Below are 13,992 nucleotides of genomic sequence, written 5' to 3' on the forward strand. Positions count from 1 at the left end.
ATAATGTCCATAAATGTCCTCCATGAATGTCTAAATTAAATGATACAGAGGCCCTTCTGGCTGCTTTTGGAAGATGATTCTTCAAGTCAAGCAGTATTTCCATGTTTTTCCTGCATAGCTCTGTATTTCCATGGGAATCCATTGCTGGCGGGAATCCCACACATTAAATCCCTTATCAGCGTTTCTCATTCATTCCTCTTAGTGAAGAGTTCTGTTCCTTATGTGTAGTCCACTATCTGCCCTTTTGCAAACAAAGACATTTCTTCCATATTTTGTCTGTTTTTCATTCCCTTTTGTTAAGATCAGTGGTCTAGATGCAACAATGTCAGACAGTCTGTTTTTTTTAGATTAAATCAAGTTCAAGTGTCTTCAAGCTGTAAGAGACTGAGCTGCTTCCCTCTGCATCAATAGTATGAAGTCTGTAAACAAAATGATTAATATTATTATTTTTCTTACTTGCAAATGAAATAATCTGTACATCTGTGGATTAGATGGTTTCCTCTCGCTTTGTTTGAAGTTATATTATTATAATAATTATTACTGTTATTATTATTACGATATTCTAACACTTAGATTCCCTGACGGCTTTTTGGTTTCTGGCCTCCTTCTTCCCTCCCTTTCCTTCGTTCTCATCCTGTTTTTCCTTGTCAGGTTTGGTTACACTGTCATAGGAGGGGAGAGAGGCAGTGGAGGGCGTACCCTCCTTCTTTTCCTTTTCCGGATTCGTCCCCCCATTCTTCACATTATTGTTACTGGCAGGTCTGCGCTTGCGTTTGAAGCCGCGTCTAGCCAGGTAGTTTCGGTAGGCCTGCTGTATGATTTTGGCCGACACGTCCTCCTGCTTGCGCCTCAGAGTAGTAGTAATAGGCTCATAAGACACTTTGGACGGGTTCGCCGCAATAAAGCGTTGTTCCATTTGATCCCTTAGCATGTCCAGCTCTCCGGTATCGCCTAGTACCCGTTTGGTGAATGCAAACAGAATGTCGAGGCAGTGGATCCGGTCCCCGCTCACCATGGGCAAGTCCATGGAGATCAGCTCGATGGTGTTGGGCTTTGGAACACGGAGCGGGTGCTCGAGGTAGTCTGCAAAGTCTCCAAGCTTGCCATAGGTGATGAACTGCGAGGCGTCTGGGTCGAACTTCTCCCATATTTCGTAGAAGGTCGTGAAGTCGTCTTCGCTGAGCGGGTCGGCACTCTCTTCAGTCGCAACGCCAAAGTTCTCAAGGATGATGGCAATGTACATGTTGACCACGATTAGGAAGGAGACGATAATGTACATGACGAAGAAGAAAATCCCAACCGAGGGGTTGCCGCAGTCACCAGTATTTGGTGCACCTGGGTTCTCCAGTTGTGGGTCACAGTCTGGTGGGTAGTTGAGGATGGGTAACAACAAACCGTCCCAGCCGGCAGATGTGGTGATCATAAACAGGCAGATCATGCTGTTGCCAAATGTCTCAAAGTTGTACATGTCGTCGATTCCTGCCCCATGCTTGACATAGCCAAAGTTAGACATGCCAAAGATAGAGAAGATGAACATAACCAGGAAGAGTAACAACCCGATGTTGAACAGGGCAGGAAGTGACATCATCAGAGCAAACAGTAAAGTCCGAATGCCCTTGGCCCCTTTGATCAGACGCAGGATTCTGCCGATTCGGGCCAGTCGGATCACCCTGAAGAGGGTCGGAGAGACAAAGTACTTCTCAATGATATCTGCGAGGAACATGCCTGGATAGAGAAGCACACAGAGAAAGAAGAGGATATGGAGAAATGTATGATTGTTGATATGTTCTGCAATCTTTTTAGTATGTTTCCTTAAAACCATAACATTCTGTCATACATATATTTTTCTAATAATAATAATACAAACTGTCCTGTTACTGGTAGGCCACTAGGGGGAGATGTTAACACATGATCTCACTTTCCCAGGCCACAAATTTCATAATAATGTGATACTTCTAGACACATGATTTTTGATAGAAAATAGAGCAACCCATTTCTAGTACTTTGAATTAAAACAGCAATTCAGGTTCTAGCACACAAATACCAGGCATATAAGACAATAAAGGGATGAAATCACTACTGACCAACAATTGAGAGAATGACCACGACCACGTCAAAGATGTTCCACCCAATGGTGAAGTAGTAGTGGCGAAGGGCAAAGAGCTTTAACACAAACTCAGTAGTAAAAATAACAATGAAGACAAAGTTGACCCAGTAGAGGATGTTGTCAGTTTCTTCTGACTGATCGTCCGTCTCCACCATCATGGTCACCATGTTGAGGCAGATCAACATCATAATAGATATATCAAACACCTGCTGCGTTACGAAGTCAAATACCAGGCCCTGAAAGTTATTCTGAGAGAAAATAGAGAAAAGAATGGAGGATGGATAAATAAACGTTAGTAGGTTTAACAAATTAAAGCGAGGCACATTTGGTAAGGGGACATTCTGGAAGGTCTGTTTGTTAGTAAAGTTTCGTTTTCAACATGTCTTTTGAATGTTACCATAATGAGATAACACCTCATTTACGCCTCCCCCAAAGTAGCCCTTGGGTAAAAGGAAGAGACTCACCAATGGTCTTGGTATAGGTTTTTGTGGTTTTTTTGAGCCAAGTTTTTTCATGGCAGTGTGGTATTTCTTCTGCTCCTCTGTCATGAATATATCCTGACCTCCAAAGTAAAGGGACACAGGAAAACATCTGGTTACAACCTTGTTGAGACAAATAATGTGGGAACTTGTTCTTAACCTTCACTGAACAAAACTATAAATGCAACATGTAATGTGTTGGTCCCATGTTTCATGAGCTGAAATAAAATATCCCAGAAATGTTCCATACGCACAAAAAGCTTATTTCTCTCAAATTTTGCATACAAATTTGTTTACATCCCCGTTAGTGAGCATTTCTCCTTTTCCAAGATAATCCATTCACCTGACAGGTGTGGCCTATCACGAAGCTGATTAAACAGTATGATCATTACGCTGATGCATTTTGTGCTGAGGACAATAAAAGGCCACTCTAAAATGTGCAGTTTTGTCACACAACGCCACAGATGTTTCAAGTTTTGAGGGAGTGCACAATTGGCATGGTGACTGCAGGAATGTCCACCAGAGCAGTTTCCAGATAATTGAATGTAAATTTCTCTACCATAAGCTGCTTCCAATTTCATTTTAGAGAATTTAGCAGTACGTCCAACCGGCCTCAAACCCAGGCCACGTGTATGGTGACATGTGTGAAAGCATGTTGCTGATGTCAACATTGTGAACAGAGTGCCCAATAGCAGAGGTGGGAATATGGTATGGGCAGGCATAAGCTACAGACAATGAAGCATTTTATCGATGGCAGTTTGAATGCACAGAGATACTGTGACGAAATCCTGCGCCCATTGGGAGGCCCCTTTTTTGAAAGGTATCTGTGACCAATAGCTGCATATCTGTGAAATCCATAGATTTGGGCCTAATGAGTTTATTTGAAATGACTGATTTCCTCTCTTTGAAATTGTTGCATGTTGCGTTTATATTTTTGTTCAGTATAGTTTTATCTTATTAACATGTCCAAGGAATTTTCTTGCTCACACATAATATGCACATACATTTATGCACACCCACTCACACACTATGCAATCAAACCAAATCAAATGTTATTGGTCACATACACATGGTTAGCAGATGTTAATGTGAGTGTAGCAAAATACTTGTGAAAAAGCACGACTGCTACTTTGTTTAGCTTTTATCCTATTGCCTAGTTTCCTTACATAATCTACCGCCATCACTCCAGCATTCCTGCACATTATAAATATGGTATTGGAACTGACTTTTGAAAAATATTTCCTGCATATAGTATGCTTACTTACGTATTTCATAATACCCTTTTTTCTCCCCAATTTCATGGTATTCAAGGACATCCCTGCCGGCCAAACCCTCCCCTAACCCGGACGACGCTGGGGCAATTGTGCGCCGCCCAATGGGTCTCCCGGTCGCGGCCGGCTGCGACAGAGCCTGGATCGAACCAGGATCTCTAGTGGCACAGCCTTAGACCATTGCGCCACTCAGGAGGCCTTCATATTTCTTGTTCTTATTTCATGTCTTTTTTCTAGTAATACATTGTTATTGATTATTGCATTGTTGGGTTTTGAGTTTGCGTAGAAAGGCATTTCACTGTACTTGTGCATGTGACATTAAAACTTGAAACTTGAATAAGAAAAAGAGGTCTTATCTTTTTCTTTTGCTGGTTAAAGTTGTCAATGATGACACCAATGAAGAGATTGAGGGTAAAGAAAGAGCCAAAGATGATGAAGGCAACAAAGTAGATATACATGTAGATGTTGTCTTCATAGATCGGCTGATCCTCCACCTACAGAGAGCAGGAAAAACACATTCAAGCTCCAAACTCTCCCTCATTACATTCCCCTTTGTGGGTTCAAAAGTCCCTTTCCAAACAAGTTAATATTGGTAGGTTCTTCTGGAACATGTTACATCTGTTCACACAATACCAACCACCAAACAAAAGGAAGACAAATCTCAAGTGTCAGGCTTACCTTCCGAGAATCAATGGCAGCATACATTATGTCCATCCAGCCTTTAAACGTGGCCTGTGGGAAAGGGGATATATAGAGTTGTGAGAAAAAGGGGGAAAGAAAAGTGAGGAAGAAGAATTAAGGTTAAGCAGAAATAGAGGAAATTAGGATGAGGTGTTGAAAAGGAAGGAGGAAAATTACAAGATGAAGGACATAGAGGTACAGTAGGAAGCCAATGACTGAAAAAAATATGATTATTGACTTCTGCAGTCTAAGTACCGTTCAACATTGACCTTCTCCAAAGTGGGAGGGGCAAGGGGCCAAAGGAGTGAAAAGTCAGAACATCAATAGTGTCATGAAGCTAGCCCTCTAGCAGAGATGTGACCCCCCTCCTGTTAGGAGGGGGCAGCATTATGACTTTAACACCCAGTCATAAATTCCGTGCAGAGACACTTCTCTCCTTGACCATGCAGTGTGGAGAGAGAGTTTCACAGTAAGATAAAAGGACTCTCCCGCCCAATTCTACTACATCCCAGAATTTGAGAGTTGAACAATATTCCTATTTTGGAGAATGTGTAAAAGGTCGGTGGAGAAGTCAGCTACGACCCTGTCCATTTTGTTTCATGTTTGTGACCTCATGAAAGACAATACAGCCACATTACCCTAACTCTGTTTATATGGGTTCCTCAGTTATGAGGCTTGCTGGATAAAATGAATGTTGGATAAAATGTTATAACGAAGTATAAGAAAACTTTTGAAAATATAACATTGTGATTAAGTCCTCTAAACTTAAAATGGTGTGTTTTAACGGTAACTCGTATCCAGCCAGTGGCTACGCCCAAGTGAATAGACATTGGTTGGAAATGATGAACCAACCCCTTTTCTACATTTCTATAAAAGCTCTGTGACCCAAAGTCACCTCAGTTCCAAATACTAAAAAGGGCTAAGTTTAATTTCAACTCTACAGGTCAGAAAACGTGAGAGCTTGCTCCACACGTGAAATGGTATGAGCTCTGAACTATTGATCACTCAAGAAGACGTGAGTCCTAGGTTACAGCCTAACAGACTGCAACTGGAAAGGTAGCAAATCTAGTAAGAACATTGACCGACGAAGATGAACATCTCACTCCACGACGACCCGGCAGAATCAACAAAGGACAATGGCAACCTCGACTGTGCAAACCAGAGCCTCACATCACTAGCTCAATCGTAAATACTGATTACATTCCTTTATCCAAAAGAGTGATTGTTAAAGTGAATATGTATTCATATTTATGCAAAAATAGCTTCCCATGTCAGATAGAGACCCATGTTCCTTTGTCCCCTTTTTCTTTCTGAATCTATCATGTTATAACCAAACTGTTTTTGTTTAGTCCACTAGGGATGGTATTTACTGTATAATGTTATTATGTATTGTATATTCTGTAATTGTTTAATTAGATAGTAAATATATAATTGAGCCAATTTGTGTATGGATGATTCATAGTAAAGGCCGGGTTCGTACAGATAACCAAGACTTTTATGGCGTTCAGATGAGACTGATAGAAGGTAAAGAATAATACATGACTGATTGACTGCTATTGATATAAAAGTTTCAGGAGATAGCCAGCCGCTCTATATAAACGAACTCTTCTGTGGTGCCCCAGGTTATTAACGAGTTAATTGTTGCATGCTTTAATTCAATCACGTAATCAATCAAATGTTAGGTAATCGATTTCCTAAAATAGCTTGTCATCACATTAAGGAAGTCAGAGACACGACTGTAGGAAAGACCTTGTACTTACCACTTGTAGAAGAGCCAGGTATCCTGCAGCCACATTGTCAAAGTTAATCTTGACATTCTTCCATCTGACCTCACTGTAATTTGCGTTGATTAGTGCAAAGCACTCTGTCTTGTTGTTGACGACGTCCGGTTTAAAGTTCTCCTCTGAGGTCTCGTTGAAGCAGTAGTAATACTTCCCTGCAAACAGGTTGACCCCCATGATACTGAAGATGAGCCAGAAGATGAGGCACACCAGCAGCACATTCATGATGGAGGGGATGGCTCCCACCAAGGCATTCACCACCACCTACACACGGGACCAGGGAAACGGGAGCAGCATGAGATACAACTCACACATATACATACAAACATAAACCCACTCCCTCGCAGAGATAATGTGAGTTGCACATCAGTTTGGTTAATCTTGACTATCGCCTTATAGCTTTTTATCTTGACTATTTCCTTATGTGTTGCTATTACTCTACAATATCATATGCAACTGATGTCACCAATGAGGTTAACTTGGACAAAGCACAGTGAATACTGGGATTGAGGTCCCATTTTCGCATAAATCAGGTGTACCTATTTGAAACCTTTAATGTGTATGCAGATAATACACTCTTTGAAGTAAAGATGCCTGGAAGGACCTTTTGGGGTTTTAAAAACTACCACGCCGAGACATGGCTTATTTCCAGATCGAAAAGGTTCCTCGAGGAACCCCTCAGAAAAGGGTCTTTGAGAAATCCCTGTGTAATGGTTCAAACCGGAACCTTTTTTTGATCAGAAGGTTTCAATTTTGAACCTTTTAAAAAAATATATTGAAGAGGTGGCAGACTATTATAAGATTGGAGACGTGGCTTATTGGAGGTGTGGCTTTCAGGTAGTTATTTGTGGTCACCCATTAGAGTAAATGCTATACTTGTTGATCTTGTTAAGTTTGTACTTCAGCTTTCATTGTTTTTTGCAACCAGGTGGAGTGGCTGTCAGGGAAACTACAGGTGCATCATTGTTAGGATGTGTTAGCCTCCTATTTCCTTATTTCCTGGTTTTCTCAGTTTTTGTTTCTAGATTGCTTATACTTACTGGGTAGTCTAGTATAGCAATTGTTTGTTAGCGCTGAGTTCTTAAGTCTGTTAGCTAGCAAGCTGGTTAACCTTCAGTTTGAGCCTGCTACCAGCTGGCTAACTTGCCCCACTTGGATTCAGTTGGCCAACAAATGTTCTTTCCTTTCTCTTCCTTTTGTCCCCTTTAGCCCTTGTTTAAGTAAATAATTGGTGGCAGCTGTGGTTGTTTGTTAGCCTGCTAGCTTGCTTAGCTGTGGGTGGTGTTGGTTTCAAATCAAAGTTTATTGGTTGCATACACAGATATGCAGATGTTATCACAGGTGCAGTGAAATGCTTGTTTCTAGCTCCAACAGTACCTAGCAATAAAAAAAAAAACAATACACACATAATCCAGATGTTTTTGTATAGGATGAGCCATGACTAGAATAAAGTACATACATAAAAAGTGGGTGAAACCATATGTAAACATATTTAAAGTGATGTCATTGTACATAGTGTTCAATGACTCTATGTACATCGGGCAGCAGTCTCTAAGGTGCAGGGTAGAGTACCGGGTGGTAGCCGGCTAGAACAGTGACTAAGGTTCAGAGCAGGCTACTGGGAGGAGGCCGGCTAGTGGTAACTGTTTTAACAATCTGATGTCTTAGAGATAGAAGCTGTTTCTCAATCTCTCAGTTCCAGATTTGATGGACCTGTACTGTCTTCCCCTTCTAGATGGTAGCGGGGTGGACAGGCCGTGGCTCGGGTGTCTGAGGTCCAACTTGATCTTCTTGGCCTTTCTGTGAAACTGGATGCTGTAGATGTCCTGTGGGGCAGGTAGCGTGCCCCAGGTCATGCATTGGGCTGACAGCACCACCCTCTGGAGAGCCATGCGATTGTGGAAGGTGCAATTGCCGTACCAGGCTGTGATACAGCCTGACAGGATACTCTCAATGGTACGTCTATAGATGTTTGAGGGTCTTTGGGGCCAAGTCAAACTTCTGCAGCCTCCTGAGGTTGAAGAGGTGCTGTTGCGCCTTCACCATGCTGTCTGTGTGAAGGGACCGTTTCAGAGGAACTTTAAGTTTTTGATCCGCTCCACTGCGGCCCTGTCAATGTGGATGGGGGCGTGCTCTCTCTGCTGTCTCCTGTAGTCCATGATCAGCTCCTTTGTTTTGTTGATGTTGAGGGAGAGGTTATTTTCCTGGCACGCCTCTGTCCGGGCTCTCACCTCCTCCCTGTAGGCTGTCTCTTAGTTGTTGGTAATCAGGCCTACCACTGTTGTGTCATTAGCAAACTTGATGATTGATTTGGAGATGTGCGGGGCCATGCAGTCATGAGTGAACAGGGAGTACAGGAGGAGGCTGAGCATAGACCCCTGTGGGGCCCCTGTGTTGAGGATCAGTACGGCAGAGGTGTTGTTGCCTACCTTCACCACTTGGGGTCTAGGACCCAGTTGCACAGGGAAAGTTTCAGGCCCAGGGCCCTGAGCTTAGTGAAAAGCTTGGAGGGCACTATGGTGTTGAAGGCTGAGCTGTAGGCGATGAACAGCATTCTTAAATATGCATCTCGCTTGTCCAGGCGGGATAGGATGATTGTGTTGTCCGTGGATCTGTTGGGGCGATATGTGAATTGTAGTGGGTCTAGGGTGTCGGGTAAGGTGAAGATTATATGGTCCTTAGCTAGCCTCTCAAAGCACTTCATGATGACAGAAGTTTAGTTTAGCTAAGTTACCGTCACTTTCTTGGGTACAGGAACAATGGTGGACATGTTGAAGCAAGTGGGAACAATAGACTGAGATATGGAGAGATTTAATGTCAGTAAACACTCCAGCCAGCTGGTCTGAACATTCTCTGAGGACATGGGTTGGGATGCCGTCTGAGCCGGCAGCCCTTCGAGGGTTAACACGCTTAAATGACTAACTCAAGTCGGACATGGAGAATGAGAGCACACAGTCCTTGTGAGCGTTGGGGCCCGCGTTGGCAGCTCTGTTTTCCTCAAAGCGGGTGAAGATGGTGTTTAGCTCGTCCGGGAGCGAGGAGTCTGTGTCCACGGCGTGGCTGGTTTTCCCTTTATAATCTATGATTGTCTGGAGTCCCTGCCACTTCTTATGTCTGAGCCGTTGAATTGGGCATCCACTTTGTACCTGTACTGTTGTTTTGCATCTTCGATTGCCTTACGGAGGTCGTAGCTTGTGTGTTTGTACATGTCCATGTTCGGCATTTGATGTTGAGATATTCCAGATCGGGAGAACAAAAGGACTTGAGTTCCTGTACGTTACCACAATCACGCCAGGAGTTGTTAATCATGAAAAAGTTCCCCACCGCTTTTCTTTTTCCCCCGGAGTTCTTTCTTCCTATCGGCACGATGGACGGAGAAGCCCACTGGCTGAATGGACGGGGACAATATATATCCAGAGAAAACCATGATTCCGTAAAACAGAGTATGTTACAGTCCCTGATATTTCTCTGGAAGGGGATCCTCGCCCTAAACTCGTCTACAATATTGTCCACAGATTAAACGTTAGCAAGTAATATACTCGTAAGTGTTGGATTGTATGCACGCTGCCTGATTCTGAATAGGGCCCCAATCCTTTTGCATCTGCTCTGGTGGTCCAACTCATTCCAACCCATCTCAATTGGGTTGAGGTCGGGTGATTGTGGAGGCCAGATAAACTGATGCAGCACTCCATCACATTCCTTCTTGGTCAAATAGCCCTTACACAGCCTGGAGGTATGTTGGGTCATTGTCCTGTTGAAAAAAAATGATTGTCCCACTATGCGCAAACCAGATGGCGTATCGCTGCAGAATGCTCTGGTAGACATGCTGGTTAAGTGTGCCTTGAATTCTAAATAAATCAAAGACTGTGTCACCAGCAAATTACCCCCACACCATCACACCACCTCCTCCATGCTTCACGGTGGGAACCACACATACAGAGATCATCCGTTTCCCCACTCTTGGTTAGAACCAAAAAGTCAAATTTGGACTCATCAGACCAAAGGACAGATTTACACCGGTCTAATGTTCATTGCTCGTGTTTCTTGGTCCAAGCAAGTCTCTTATTATTATTGTTGTCCTTTAGTAGTGGTTTCTTTGCAGCAATTCGACCTTGAAGGCTTGATTCACGCAGTCTCCTCTGAACAGTAGATGTTGAGATGTGTCTGTTACTTGAACTTTGTGATGCATTTATTTGGGCTGCAATTTCTTAGGCTGGTAACTCTAATGAACTTATCCTCTGCAGCAGAGGTAACTCTGGGTCTTACTTTCCTGTGGCGGTCCTCATGAGAGCCAGTTTCATCATGGCGCTTGATGGTTTTTGCAACTGCACTTGAAGAAGCTTTCAAAATTCTTGACATTTTCCGGAGTAACTTACTTTCATGTCTTAAAGTAAAGATGGACTGTCATTTCTCTTTGTTTATTTAAGCTGTTCTTGCCATAATATGGACTTGGTCTTTTACCAAATAGGGCTATCTTCTGTATACCACAGCTACCTTGTCACAACACAACTGATTGGCACAAACGCATTAAGAAGGAAAGAAATTCCACAAATGAACTTTTAACCAAGGTAGATAAACAACATGTCATAGCAAGTAAAATATTTTTGTGACCGAGAATGTTGTTGTTGTTCGGGCTGGCTACTTGCAAATGTATTTCTGTGTTTTAAAATACAAGTATTCTAATGAAATAATTTTCTAACAAGTAATTTTGTTGTTTATTTTGACACATGGATCTTAATGGTATTTTGTAATTGTATTTTGTCATTTTTACCCTTTCCTAATCAGGGCCAACTGAAGTTATGTAGTAAGTATGGAGAGCAGGGGCACCTAGATGAGATTTGCCAGCAGGTGGTGTGCAGGGGACTGGGCCACTCCTTTTTGGAGTACCAGTATCACAGAACGTGCGATCTCTGTGAAGGTGACCCATCTCTATAGAAATGGCCCCCAAGCAGCCCCCGTATTACGAGTACTGTGCAGGGGTTGGTCATTGTTGAGGATGTGGTGAAGGTGCAGGTAAGGAAACAGAGGCAGGGAGTGCAGCAGTTAGTGTGCTGATTAAAGGGGAAGAGATGGAAGTTTCAAATTCCTGCCAGTTTCACTTTCCCGCCACTGGAGCCAATTGGCTCTCCGGCTGGGGGCACACCCTGAGGAGGGGAAGAGGAGGTAGGAGACTCCCCCCTCCCCCATTGCAGTCCTGCCAGACAGCCCAGGAATGTGCAGTGGTAGCAGTAATGGCAGTGAAAGTTCAGCATTTGACTGTGATTGTAAGACTGATAGTGAAGCGATGTTGAACAAGTCCACCAAGAGTCCCAAACTCTCCGACCTCAAGCAGACAGAGGAAAACTAACCCAAAAGGTTGATTGAGGTCTTGGAAGGTGGACAAAGGTTGATATGTCTTTCGACGCTTCACCCCTCCTTTTCTCTGATTGCAATTCGTAATGTATTGTTACCATTTGTTATATGTGATTTCTCTCTCTTTTCTGTGTTTGAAGCCATTGCAGGAAAATAAGCTAGTGATACAGATCCTGGTTGCACCTGATTTTCGGGGCAGTGCGGAATGGCATGCGGCACACTCTGGGACTGGGCTCCAAGCTTTGTTGTTGGGGTATGGGAATGGGCATCGCCTGACAGCAGCCAGAGCCAAACCCAACACTAAACCTCGAAAATGTATTGTTGCCATTTATGTGTGATTTCTCAATATTTTTCTGTCTGAATCCCTGCACCTCTCTGATTCAGAGGGGTTAAATGCGGAAGACACATTTCAGCTGAGCAACTGACTAGGTATCCCATTTCAGGCAAAGAAGCAGATGGAGGTCAGACCCTCAGGCAGCACTGTACTTTGATAACCAGAGTATTGGCTGTTGAATGTGTGTTCTCACATGTGTATTGTCTATGGCTCATTTATCATCTACTGCACAGGGTTGTCAGTTAAAGGTTTCATTGCCCCAACATCTTGCGCAGTTTGGTCTGTTCTGCTTGGCCGAGCCAGTGCCAAGGTCCATCCTGGCGATACAGGCTGCAGTGACCCGAGGATGGGATGTCGCACATGCACACACGGTCCTGGCGACTTGAACAGACTGGTTGTGCCGAAGCGCCTGGGGAGAGGCTTTTGGAACAACAGGATTATATATATATTTTTTAAGGACCCATCCCAACCCTCACAACTAATCTTTATTAACTTTAATTGCTTTCAAAACGGTTAATTATGTATATTTAGTTCCTGAAAGTTTTTGACATTTGCTGACAGTTTATTTATGATATATGATGTAATGTGAAAATGTAAACAAGTCCCAACATTCTTTCTTAACATTGGTGATTACATAAAGCAATAAAGTGGTAACTACTTCAACTTCAGGATTTGCATAGGCTCTTAAGGGACCTCTCTAAGCCTAATTGATGTTACAAAACTGTCAATGCTCCACCTTAACATGTGATGACAATAGAACAGATTAATTGGAATTACATACACTCTAACGGGTTGTCTAAAAATATCTATCTGAAAGCCATGCCCCTCCTCAGCCATGCCTCTGGTTCAGGGTTCCTTTAGGAACTCTTTGCTACATTGAAACATTAAAGGTTCTTCCAAGAACCCCTCAAATAACCAAAGGTGCAAATATGAACCATTGACTAGCAATGGTTTCTTGAGGAACTCCATGGTTCTTTGAGGATCTCCAGGGTTCCTCGAGTCCACCAATTCTAAGAGAGTAGGCCTATCCACATATCTCAGTCATAGAACGTCTGGCCAATCTGTCACAAAAGCAGTACAATGGAAAGCAGCTGACACTTCCACTTCTCCCCAAACCATGCCCTTATCTTCCCCCCGTCATACACAGATAAGCGGTGGCGGTATCAGCAGTAGCACACAGTGTAATGCTCTGGCGATGTACATTTGATGTTTTAATGCAGGACATCCAGAAGCTCTTAGAGGGCTGAGCTGAGCCTGGCATGCACAGTCATACAGGCTCATTTACAGAGCCATGGTCCCACCTTGACAAGACAGTGAGAGTGGACTTTGCTGAAGGTTCCCCTCAGAATGTGTATTGATTATGACAAATGACCTCAATAACTACACCTATTTAGTTACCTTGATGAGTAGATTAGGGAGTTAACCTCACTAAATGGCATCATAATAATGTGATGATGGACCTGGTTCCCTCTTCATAACAAGGCCTTCGAGATGTTATACAGTGCCTTGCGAAAGTATTCGGCCCCCTTGAACTTTGCGACCTTTTGCCACATTTCAGGCTTCAAACATAAAGATATAAAACTGTATTTTTTTGTGAAGAATCAACAACAAGTGGGACACAATCATGAAGTGGAATGACATTTATTGGATATTTCAAACTTTTTTAACAAATCAAAAACTGAAAAATTGGGCGTGCAAAATTATTCAGCCCCTTTACTTTCAGTGCAGCAAACTCTCTCCAGAAGTTCAGTGAGTATCTCTGAATGATCCAATGTTGACCTAAATGACTAATGATGATAAATACAATCCACCTGTGTGTAATCAAGTCTCCGTATAAATGCACCTGCACTGTGATAGTCTCAGAGGTCCGTTAAAAGCGCAGAGAGCATCATGAAGAACAAGGAATACACCAGGCAGGTCCGAGATACTGTTGTGAAGAAGTTTAAAGCCGGATTTGGATACAAAATGATTTCCCAAGCTTTAAACA

General features: G+C 43.0%; 1 protein-coding gene across 1 annotated transcript in view; it reads right to left on the reverse strand.

Annotated features, from left to right (window-relative positions):
* Nucleotides 1-291: 291 nt before the first annotated feature.
* LOC139371028 (sodium channel protein type 8 subunit alpha-like) overlaps nucleotides 292-13,992 on the reverse strand; it is a 116,551-nt gene continuing 102,850 nt past the window's right edge. The window contains exons 23-28 of the mRNA XM_071111055.1: nucleotides 6,299-6,583; nucleotides 4,536-4,589; nucleotides 4,214-4,351; nucleotides 2,572-2,676; nucleotides 2,085-2,355; nucleotides 292-1,725 (exon numbers count right to left, since the gene is read on the reverse strand). Coding sequence (XP_070967156.1) covers nucleotides 563-1,725; nucleotides 2,085-2,355; nucleotides 2,572-2,676; nucleotides 4,214-4,351; nucleotides 4,536-4,589; nucleotides 6,299-6,583 — 2,016 coding nt within the window. The 3' untranslated portion in view covers nucleotides 292-562. The remainder of the gene's footprint in view (nucleotides 1,726-2,084; nucleotides 2,356-2,571; nucleotides 2,677-4,213; nucleotides 4,352-4,535; nucleotides 4,590-6,298; nucleotides 6,584-13,992) is intronic.

Source organism: Oncorhynchus clarkii, chromosome 17, assembly GCF_045791955.1.
Source record: "Oncorhynchus clarkii lewisi isolate Uvic-CL-2024 chromosome 17, UVic_Ocla_1.0, whole genome shotgun sequence".
In the NCBI taxonomy this organism is placed as follows: domain Eukaryota; kingdom Metazoa; phylum Chordata; class Actinopteri; order Salmoniformes; family Salmonidae; genus Oncorhynchus; species Oncorhynchus clarkii.